Here is a 12,046-nt window from a genome sequence, read left to right as displayed (position 1 = left end):
CTTGTGCACAAGCACATTTTTCTAAGTGCTTTCTAGCTAACATTCACACATCGGAGAGCAATTTGGGGTCCGGATCCCTCATCTTACTGTGTGCCCTTAATGATGATTACTATCACATTAAATATGGACAAAGGTTGCATCTGGTCACAAAGTAACATCCACACCTCTTGTGTTGACGTGTAGTTGCACATCCTCATCATCGTAATTGCTTTCTGATGTGCTGACATGTGGCACCCTGAATATTTTAAGTGTGTAATAAAACCTGGCCACCTTTTTTTGCTTTTGTTGTTACAATAGTTTACATCAGGGGTGGGCAACTCCAGGCCTCGAGTGCCGGTGTCCTGCAGGTTTTAGATGTCCTTGATCCAACACAGCTGATTTAAATGGCTAAATTAACTCTTCAACATGTCTTGAAGTTCTCCAGAGGCCTGGTAATGAACTTATCATGTGATTCAGGTGTGTTGACCCAGAGTGAGATCTAAAACCTGCAGGATACCGGCACTCGAGGCCTGGAGTTGCTTACCCCTGGTTTACATCATTGAACAGAGCGAAATTTGCTCCCATCTGATGTGGTGTTAGGGTGATATTAAGTTTCGCCAGTAGGTGCCAGTGGCGGCTCAGACAAATGAGTGACTGGCAAAGTAATCCCTTACAAAAGTAATGCAGGCCAGTCATTGTAATGGAAGCCGTCAGTGACACAGAGCTGCTGTTTTGCCGTGTTTCAGAAAAATAAACCTCAACATGCACTTGGATGAGCCTTGGCTTCCTTCAGCTGTGTCTGCAGTGTGTTCAGCTGTAGCTCATTATACAAAACAAACCTGAATCAGGCTCGTTCCAGCACAACAGGTCAACCAGGAAGCTTTGTTTAAATGTTATAACGACAAAGCTGCCACATGGAAGAAATTCAAGAAGATCAAGTTGTATTGCCTAAGTTAAAATTAATGTGAGGTGAAACACATTTAGCTTGTATTTGAGACCACAGGCCTTGGTTTACAATAGAGACAGACAAGGCTGTAGGTCCACTTTATTCTGATACTGGTTGAGGGTTCTGAGAGGGAAACATACACATGAGGAATATGTAATGCCGGCAAATCACAACCTCAAAGCCATCTTCACTGAGACTGTCACTATTTTCCCTGATTCCCTCCTTAGCTCACCTGCTCGGTCTGACCACAGTGACCTTTTCTCACACCTGTGCTGTGTTTTCAAGGATGTTTTCCACAAATGAAGCCACTTCTATGTCACTGAAAACACCTCATTAAATAAAATTAGTCAATTATGAAGTAAGTCGTGCACACTTGTTAAGCTACTCATCTTTTTGATTTCCATCCACTATCACAATCCACAAGTACAAGCCCTGCTCTCCATACTTCTTCTCCCTTCATAACAGCGAATTAGCCCTAAAAATCAGCTTATTGGATAAAATAGTATCTGCTGTTTCCTGAGACTGCATAATAAAGGGAGTGTTTGTACAGAATTAATTAAAAAACCTTCCACATAAAACAACTCTATTAACTCATTCACTGCCATTGACATCTATAGCCGTCAATTGCAGTGCATGAGTCAATGGGTTTAACTCATTCACTGCCAATGGCTGGCAGTGAATGAGTTAACAGCCTTTTTAACTTTATTTGGTCTACAGATACAAGAGCTCTGTATTTTTGTATTTCCTTGAAATCTTCCAAAGAAAAAACTCAGGTCACTTTATCTTAGTTTTGGTTGTGAAATGAAGCCTTTAATAAAAAATAAGGATTTTTTTTTTAAAGGAGGACAGTGTAACCAGATGTGTGTGCAAATGTTTTCTAATCAGTCTTTTTTTCTTTTGCTAGATATGTTGATGCCAGGTCTCTCCTGAAAATGAGATTTTTAATCTCAATGAGATTTTTTACCTGGATAAATAAAAGACAAATAAAAATAAAAAGTGTTCTTTAGTTGAGAGATGAGAAAGTGATCTGTTTTCAAAGAGATTATTTTTCATCTTTAATGTTTGTTCAGAATTATAACCTCCCTTTCCTGTTAAACGTGTTGAGTGAGGAAGAGTTCCTCCCCTCCTGTTGACCTGAAGCCAGAACCGTTGAGCTTCAAATCAACAACTTGAGAGCATGGAGCGAGGACGGCTGCTGTCGCACTGCTGGGCTTTGTTGTTTCTCCACTCCTCCCTGACTGCTGCTGCAGGTGAGTGTTTCTGAGTGTGCAGAGGCAAGAAGTGAGCTTCAAATACTTTTTTACTTAAGTAGAATTTTCATGTAGCTGTACCAACAGAGCTTATTGCATGCAAAGAGAGTAAAGAGGCTAAAGCATTACATTTATGTATCATTTATATAGTTGTACTCAGAGGTTAAGTATCTGTACTTTTACATAGTAAATCATTTCTGCACTGTTGCTATCTGTGTGTGTGTGTCATTTCAGTTGTTGTCAGTAATTGACTGATTAATGTGTATGTCACTTAAGCTTGAAGCTGCAGCTTATTTCATTCACTGAGTTAAGACTTTCCAGAATAATATGAAATCATTCATTGGTAGAGTGACTAATAATTATATTTTTAAGTGACACATATTTGTTTGTTTCATGAATATAAAATCTTGAAGCAAATGTATCACCTTAACAAACACAAAAACACCGACACACACACACACACACACACACACACACACACACGCACATACACACGCACACACACACACACACACACACGCACACACACACACACACGCACACATTTACTATAAAGGAACATAGCTTCATTACTGAAAGAGGATACAGGAAGAGGATCTGTGTGTTTTCTCAGCAGAGACCTTTAGCAGGAACAGGTTATTCAAGGTGCCTGTGACTACGTGTTTGTCTTCGGAGCTCCCCAAGGGATTTCCCAAATGGGTTTTTCCTTTTTTAACTCTAACAATTAGGGAGATCCTAACTATGTGACCTCATAGATTGTTGTATCCATACCTGTATCACATATTACATGTGGTGATCTCTAATTGCAGGATAACAGAATTTGTCTGCTTAATACACACCAGTTGTCTCTTTTGTCCTGTAGACCTCGTAAACATCACAGCTGAATCTGGACAGAACGTCACTTTGTCATGCAGAGCCAACAACAACAACCTCGTCACATTTCTTGAGTGGAGCAAACATGGTCTTAGGAAAGGATATTTACTTTTGTACCGGGATGAGCGGTTTGATCTAGAGAACCAGCATCCATCGTTTAAGAACCGAGTGGAGCTACAGGACAGACAGATGAAGGATGGAGACGTGGCGTTGATACTGAAGGATGTGACGCTTGATGACCGTGGAAGTTACGAGTGTCGTGTTGAGACAAAAATGAACCGCAAAAAGAGAGCGAATCAGGATGACGACCCCATCATCATCATCAGCCTGAATGTTGTTCCTCCAGGTGAGTGAGCAGAGTTGAGTGTGTGTGTGATCAGAGGTGAAGCTGCTTCCTGCTTGTTGATGTTTGTTTCTAAATATGTTGTTGATCAGACTTTGTAGAAAGCAGCTGGTGTGAATGTCTGACACCTGTTTATAACCTACAGGGCAGCCGGGAGGTGACGAGGAGGATGGAGGGAAGAAGGGACAAAGAAGTCGTAACAGTATTCTCATTGTGGCAGTTCCCACTGTTCTTGTCTTTGGTGTTCTTGCTGTACAGATCTACACAAAACGCAAAAGACAAATTCAGGGTCCAGATGACTACCAGCCTCCTTCTGAAGTGATGACTATTTGAAATGTCTCAGATTCTACAGCTTCTACAGTGTCCTGATGATGCTTCAAATCCTCTCATCAACTGTGTGTAGAAAATCAGCCCGACTCAGTAAACATGCTCAATGGACTGTACAGTCCATTGAACATGTCCCATGGTACATATTGCAACTCCCTTATTCACCAAGGGTCGCTAAAAATGTCATTTCTACACCAGCTTCTCTTCCTGACACCACCCATAAGGGACCTTTGTTTGGGCTCGCCCTTTTGGGCCATGGAGACCCTGAAGGGGAATTCTGCGGACACATGTGAGCACATATGTTTGCTTTGAAATGAGATGCATCTGATACAGGGATAGTGGGAGGTCTTTGTGCTCACAGTGGGGTTTATGGTTTGAAGAGAGGTGTAAGCAATGGAAACAGCTGCTGTGCAGACACCGTCACAAAGTGCTAACTGACATGTTTATCGCTTACTGACTGACATGAAAGTCCAGAGCAAACCCTAGTGTGGGAGTCAAATGTCCACCTGAAATTATTTTGTTAAACGACAAATAACAATACGGCCGCATAATAGTGTTTGTTCTGAGCCATGTACACATGTCAATAATGCAACTGTGTCCTGCCCATTAAACACTCTGTTTATAGTTACAGTGAAAACATTGGTTGCTAGGGTGAGGTGGATAATCTGCTGTTGTTCCTGTTACTCTACCTCTGTCACATGAGGTAAAAACTCAAGACAGATAAACAGATTTTCTCACTAAGATTTCCTGCTGAGAAAAACTACAGCAATATGACTTATTTGAAGTCTTTAAACGCAAACTAAATGAGCTTCAGTGTTTCCTCCCTCATGAATTAAAAGTGATCACGTTGTCGCTTAATTCATAGTGACCAAATAGTCAGCATGGCTGAGGAGCTCATTATGTAAATTAATATTACATGTGTACATGTGGGGCGATCGTGGCTCAAGAGTTGGGAGTTCGCCTTGTAATCGGAAGGTTGCCGGTTCGAGCCCCGGCTTGGACAGTCTTGGTCGTTGTGTCCTTGGGCAAGACACTTCACCCGTTGCCTACTGGTGGTGGTCAGAGGGCCCGGTGGCGCCAGTGTCCGGCAGCCTCGCCTCGCCTCTGTCAGTGCGCCCCAGGGTGGCTGTGGCTACAATGTAGCTTGCCATCACCAGTGTGTGAAAGTAAAGTAAACTAGCAAAGCGCTGGTAAACTAGTAAAGCGCTATATAAATGCAGGCCATTTACAGCAGAACTGGATAATATGCTCGTATGTTTTAAACTTGAAACTGTTTGCAAAGCTCACAGGTGAACTCTCACTGCAGTGTAGCTCCATCTGTCTTCAGTTTGGCTGGTCTAATATTTCTGTTAGCTTAACTGGCATCAGATATGCTGAAGGCTTTTAAACAGGAAGGAGTAAAGTTGATCATGAGGAAGAGAAAAAAATTGTACTTATTCTTTTTTTTAAAACATTGTGATGAATTTTATTTGTTTGAAATACCCTGGAAGAACTACATCCACCATCACAATCTTAATCAACACAGAGTCAGAAGAGTGTGTTTTGTTTTGTTTTAAATCAGACATGTTAAACTCATATATTACTGATCTGAGAGATGACAAAAAACTTGCACAATTTAATAAAAAAAAATTAAACATTGCAAATCCATCCACTCAAAAAAATATGTTCCATCTCTACATACATGTTGTGTTGTGATTGTCCTGTGGTGCTCTGGAAGAGAACCAAATACATATTTAAATGAGGTAAACTGGGGAAAAAATAGTCCATGAGTCCATGGGATTTAAGAAAAGAGACGTGATGTTAGTTCTAGACCTCAAACATGTCAGTTTATAAAAACGTGTTCATTTCTATCTAGAGTGTAAAAACTGTGGAGATAAATATAAATCTGAAACTAAACAGAAATCCTGTGTCCTGTGTGAAACATCAAAATGTACTATTTATATGAATTAAAAAAGAAAACCATATTTTCCATGTACATGAGCATAATTAAAATTAACAGCTGCAGATGATCTCAGAAATGCATCCTGAATGAAAATAAGAAAATAAAGTAGGAAGAGCTTCGTGAAGAACTTCCTGTACTCTGCAGCTTTAAGAATGCAGTGAACCATTCAGGTTTGGATGTTTCTCTGTAATGTAAACAAGCAGGAAGTTCTTATTACTCATAATTCCTTTTTAATCGTATGATCTGTGATTGCAGTTCAACCACAGAACCCTGCCTTGTTTCTTTTTTTTTCCTTTTTGTTTTTGCTTCTTGATAACAAAAGGAGAAAAAACTTGCCTATGTAGAATTTTTAAACCATTTAAAATCACAATTCATAGTTTTATATGTGAATTATATAATGTTAAATTACTATTAAACAAATGACTGACTAAGTATTTTAGACTTCAGCCATATTCCATTTAAATCAGGTATCATACAAAAATAAAAATAGAGTCATGACAATAAAAGAATATGACTTTAAGGACTTAACAACATTACTTCAGATATAGTGCACCAACATCTCTGATACATTAGTGCTAAGGGAACACTGAATGACCTGCTGGTTTTCTTTTTTTTTATGAAGAAGCAGAACATTTGCACAAAATCACCAACACACCACATGAATCCTGCCAATTCTTCACTTCCTTATAACCCACTGAATCAGGTACTGAAGCAGTGATGCACTGAATGAAGCTTCGGACCTCTGTGATCACGTTGCCCTGTTTAAACAAACCAGGGCTTCTGAAGCAATGCACTGATTTTTTAGACGCATGCGCTGGAGATTCAGCTTCAAACAGACAATCATTAGCTATTAGTGTACTTCTCATGTTTCTGAGTTCTTTATTTGGGTCCCACCTGTCATGGTCCTGGGTTATGTGACCCAGTGCTTTGCATTTCAATGTATTTTATTATTCATTTGTTTTCCAGTTTCATTTTAGCTTATCTCGTTAATTTCTATCAGGCCCCGGTGGCTGTTTTAGTGATTTGTTTATTGGATCCTCTCGTGTCATCAGCCCCTGTGTTTTAGTCTCCCTTGTTGGTTCATGTTATTAAGTTCATGTCATGTCTCTCTCGTCAGGTTTACTGTTTATTTTGAAAGTCTCGTTTCCATGTTTTGTTTTACTTCCCCTGTGGCATCACTATGTTCATTCTAGTCAGCTGTCTCATCGTGTGTTTCCACTTCCCTTGATCACCTCTTAGTCTGTGTGTTTTCTTTCAGTCTTCGTCGGATCGTCTGTGTTGCCTCCCTCCATGTGTATATAGTCATTGGCATAGTTGTTTAGTGTTACATTTAACTCTTGCCCCTGTTTGCCTTCGTTTCAGTTGTGTATTCATGTTATCAGCCACAATAAAGGCTCGTTTTTTTGTTTGTAGCTCAGTTTCGTCTCCCTCCCTGTCTGCCTTTGAGTCCCTGGCTAAAACACACGGGCATACCTCGCCATGACACTACCTCTGCCAGCCACGCAACCACCGTGACAAGTTGTGCGTTGTCAGCACTCATCATTGTTGATGGTGATGAGAGCATTCTGTCTTCTGCTGTGAGAGCATTGGAGATATTTGTTTCTCTGGTAGTGATGGCCAAATGAAGCCTTGCGATTCCTGGAAGCTTTACATCCAATTGGTTCAAAAAATGGTTAGTTTTTTGAGGCTTCATATGCACATAAACCCCCTCTGCTGGTCAAAATCTTTACTGTTATTTCAACTATTTGTCATTCCGGACACATTGAGCCCTCTGTAATTTGCATATCAAAAGAATCCACTGAAGATGCCGTTACTGCAGCCATCCACACAGCCTTCTCACACCTCGAATATGAGGACACCTATGTTTGAATGCTGTTTATAGACTACAGATTCATTCAACACCGTCATCCTAAACAGACTGATGGTCATATCAAATTTTTTTTAGTTTTTAGTTCACAAATTATTTGGATTATGAAAGGAGCGAGCTGAAAGATTTCCATATGTCCTTAAACTCTCCCAGAGAAAACACGCAGATCGCTTAATATGTGTTGTAAAAACCTGATTATTAAAACAACATATGAGATCATTTTTAAAAGTACAACATTGTCACCCGATGTGACTACTGTAATCAGTAGTGCATCTTTTTTTGGCTAGAAATATACGTTATTTAAGAAAGATGGGGGTTAACCTGGCTGTTTTCAAAGCCTGGATTATATTTTCATATCTAATGTTTTTTTTGTTTTTTTTAATGGGCTGTAATTATGATGCCTGTAATCTCTATTTGGAAACTAACGTCATAAGAGCTCCTCCCATTTGATGTCAACAAAGAGCCGTTGAAATTCTAATCTACTCAGCTTGAGAGCATGGAGAGAGCCGGGCAGCTGTCGCACTGCTGGACGTTATTGTTTCTTCACTTCTGCCTGTCAGCATCTGCATGTGAGTGTGTGTGTGTGTGTGTGTGTGACTTTTTGGACAATGTGGGGAATCTCCAACACATATGTACATACATACATATATGTATATTTGTCCCTTTAATGTGTATGTCATAATCTTAAATCTGGAGCTGATTTCATTCCCCTTGTTAAGATTGGTGGGATTTAATTCAAAATAATATGACATCATTTAATAGATTTATTAGTAGACTGACATTTTATGTTGGGCAGCAAGTCTTTCTGTGTGAAGTTTGCATGTTCTCTCCATGTTTGCATGGCTTCTCTCCACTTGTTTTGGCTTCCTCCCACAGTCCAAAGACATGCAGTAAGTGGGGTTAGGTTACTTGATGATTCTAAATTGCCCGTAGGTCTGGGTGCGACTGGTTGTCTGTCTTTATGTTCAGGTGATTATTTATAAATCATTGAACCAAATGTATCTCATAACCAAATGTATCTCATAACCAAATGCATCTCATAACCAAATGCATATCATAACCAAATGTATCTCATTAACAAGCATGTTTCCTGTATAGGAGCATAGTATCTTAATACCGAAAAACCAAGAAGAGTTGTGTGGGTTTCAGTTACAGGTTTTTGCCTCAGAACTGTTTTGCAGCCTTTAGCATGTGGGTGTGGAACCTATAACCATATCCTGTTTATAAGAGTTTTATATCTGATGGATGTCACTGGGAAATCACCCTCATGTCACCAAGAAATGTCTAAAGAGTCTTTTTCTTTCTTTCTTTTTTAGCTCTAATAATTATGGGAGAGCCCAACCTTGTGACCTCACAGATTGTTATATCAAAACCTGTATCACATATTACATGTGGTGATCTCTAATTGCAGAATAACAGAATTTGTCAGCTTAATACACACCAGTTGTCTCTTTTGTCCTGTAGACCTCGTAAACATCACAGCTGAATCTGGACAGAACGTCACTTTGTCATGCAGAGCCAACAACAACAACCTCGTCACATTTCTGGAGTGGAGCAAACATGGTCTTAGGAAAGGATATTTACTTTTGTACCGGGATGAGCGGTTTGATCTAGAGAACCAGCATCCATCGTTTAAGAACCGAGTGGAGCTACAGGACAGACAGATGAAGGATGGAGACGTGTCTCTGATTCTGAAAAGTGTGACGCTTGATGACCGCGGAAGATACGAGTGTCGTGTTGAGACAAAAATAAATCGCAGGAAGAGAGCGAATCAGGATGACGACCCCGTCATCATCATCAGCCTGAATGTTGTTCCTCCAGGTGAGTGAGTAGAGTTGAGTGTGTGTGTGATCAGAGGTGAAGCTGCTTCCTGCTTGTTGATGTTTGTTTCTAAAGATGTTGTTGATGAGACTTTGTAGAAAGCAGCTGGTCTGAGTGATGTGATCAGAGTGCAGTAGATAATGTCTGACAGCAGTTTGAAGAGGAAATGGATTCTGTTCTGTTCTTCACTCATCACCTACCTGACAGCTGACACCTCACACCTGTTTCTCACCTGCAGCTCAGACAGGAGGAGACACAGAGGATGGAGGGAAGGAGGATGGAGGGAAGGAGGAACGGGGAAGTGAGAAGATAGGGAGGCATAGCTCTGTCGGTGTGGCAGTTTCTGCTGTCCTTCTTTTGGGTGGTATTGTTGTGTTTTTGATCTACAGAAAACATAAAACAACACATAATCTGGACTCATACCAGCGTCCTGCTGAACTACAAACGGTTTAAAATGTGTCACATGTTTCTACAGCTGAACCGTCAGTGCCTCTGCTGCTGTTTCCTCAAACCTTATTTATTTGTTTTTTATACTGTTTTGCATATTAGAAGGTTTCAGCTCTATTTATGGTTCTATCTCTGTTCTGCCGCTACAGGAAGCTGAGAAAGGCATAATGTGGTAACTTTATCTCTGACTGACTGATGTGAAAGTCCCTAGCATTACATTTTCCCTGCAGTGTTACGAGTCAAACTTCCAAAATTAAATTTGAATTAGATTATCAATATGTGTTTTTTAAGCTTTAAACAGTTTCCAAAGCTCATGATTGAACTATGGATGTTACTTCTGTTGAGTTTGTGTGGTTTGATATTTACGTAATTATGAGCTTAACTGACATTGGAGATACTGAAAGCTTTTAAACAGGAAAGATTAAATTGCATTAACAGGGAGAGAAAACACGAGTGTTTCTTTTTTTTAGCCTTTGTAATGATTGTTGAATAAATCTGCCTGTAGATGTTAATATGAACTGCACTGTAAGAACTCATGGGGTGAAGTAGAGAGGAAGAGCTTGCTGTGCAAGTAGTTACAGCATGGTTTAACTACATTTATAACATCCACCGTCACATTAAGGAGCAGCCCAGTGTCAGAGCAGTCAGATTTTAATGATATACATTAATACATATAAATACATACCATACATACATTTTTCCTTCACCCTGTGATTTATTTTCCTTAAAAGAAAGGCAAAATGACTAACAAAAGAAAGCAAAGATGAGCTTTTTGATAACTATCTTAGTCTGTTGTCTATTATCTCATGCCTCGAGCTTCTTAATGTCAGTCACTTCTCATTTGTCTTTCAGTTTCAAACAATGAAGTGCATTCTTGCCACAGAGGTCTTTATATAACACACTGTCCATATAAGAAGGGAAACCTGCTGCTATTAGAGGAACTGAAGTCTTAAAACACAATGACTATGAGTCCACAGACCAAATCCTGAGAACACAGGAGGTGAAGGACTAGTTAAAAACAGGCCACGTACCTCAAACTGATTTGAATTGATTTGAATTTCAAATGTCTGCTCGTCATCTGTGTACACTCTCCTCTGTGTTTGCTCTGTTTTATTTACTCTGTGCTTCAGGATTCAGTATCGAGATAAACACAGAGCAACAAGAACCAAAGAAGCCGAACTGAAACTGTTTGGGATTCTGGATAATTCGTTGTTATATTACAAGTCCAAGTTATAAGTAACTTGAACTTTAAAAAGAGAGAGAGAGAGTTTTGTTTGAAAAAGGATCGTAGCCAAAATAAAGATCCCCAAACAGATTTGAATAAATGGAAAATAATCCATACAAAAAAGTGTACAGAGAGAGAGAGAGAGAGAGAGAGAGAGAGAAGAGAGCAAGCAAACAGAAACACGCAGGTGAAACCCCCGAGCTGACAAACAGCACTATGCAGCAACTCATCAAGGAAAACTGAGGCCTTAAATACACATGTGAGGTAACCAGGGAGATGGAAACCACCAAGGACACACCTGAACGAAAACAGGGAAAAAATAAGATGGTAAACAAGACTATATAAAATGCACAAGGACAAGAGAAGCCACTACACAGGGGCTTTCTCATACAGCGATGGGGACTTTACATGATACCTGGATAAAAGGAAAAAAAGAAACTCAGGGGAATAACAAGAAACGATAACTACAGTTACAGAACATGAAAGAAAACTCAATCTTACCTGAAAATAACTCAAATAGGAACAAAAGTTAGAATATGAAACTGTAACTAACCAAGAACAGAGCAAGTAAAGGTCAAAGCATCCAAAACTGAAATGTGAAAACCAAAAATAAAGGGTCACAGAGAGCACCCTAACCATGTACAGGTTTACAACATTTATTTTGTGAGTTTAATGCTTTAAAACGAGTTCATGATGTCAAGATCTGTGTGTGGATGTAACATCTTTGTAGGGACCAAAAATACTTGTGGCGACCAACAGCCGTTATAGGAACCAGAATCCCATCTCCACGAGTTTGAAGGCATTTTTGAGACTCAAAATGTGGTTTTATTGTCAGGGTTACAATTAGGTTAGGGTTAAGTCTTGGTGGGAAAAAGTATGGTGGGAAAAAAGTATGAAGATTTTTAATGTGAAATGAAAGGCGGAAAGGAGGAGGAGATTTTTAATTAGAATGACCTGAAATTTCTTTTTTTTTTTTTGTAAGTAATTTATGTGCTATTGAATGTGAGCAGTCCTGCTTGAGCCACG

General features: G+C 39.6%; 2 protein-coding genes across 2 annotated transcripts; both read left to right on the top strand.

The window, feature by feature from the left end:
* Window positions 1-2,034: 2,034 nt before the first annotated feature.
* Window positions 2,035-5,682, top strand: LOC101485270 (uncharacterized). Its single transcript, XM_004574001.3, has 3 exons — window positions 2,035-2,175; window positions 3,038-3,394; window positions 3,537-5,682. Exons 1-3 carry the CDS (start codon window positions 2,103-2,105, stop codon window positions 3,722-3,724), a joined length of 618 nt encoding a protein of 205 aa, XP_004574058.1. The 5' UTR covers window positions 2,035-2,102; the 3' UTR covers window positions 3,725-5,682.
* Window positions 5,683-8,023: 2,341 nt separating this feature from the next.
* On the top strand, window positions 8,024-11,927 carry LOC106675846 (uncharacterized). The gene is made up of 3 exons (XM_076880947.1): window positions 8,024-8,096; window positions 8,992-9,348; window positions 9,587-11,927. The coding sequence occupies exons 1-3, from the start codon at window positions 8,024-8,026 to the stop codon at window positions 9,799-9,801; spliced, it is 645 nt and encodes a 214-aa protein (XP_076737062.1). The 3' UTR covers window positions 9,802-11,927.
* The last annotated feature ends 119 nt before the right edge of the window (window positions 11,928-12,046 follow it).

The sequence above is a fragment of the Maylandia zebra genome, unplaced genomic scaffold (genome assembly GCF_041146795.1).
Source record: "Maylandia zebra isolate NMK-2024a unplaced genomic scaffold, Mzebra_GT3a scaffold02, whole genome shotgun sequence".
NCBI classification, from domain to species: Eukaryota; Metazoa; Chordata; class Actinopteri; order Cichliformes; family Cichlidae; genus Maylandia; species Maylandia zebra.
The sequence above is the reverse complement of the archived record's forward strand: the minus strand, read 5'-3'. Positions and strand labels throughout refer to the sequence as shown.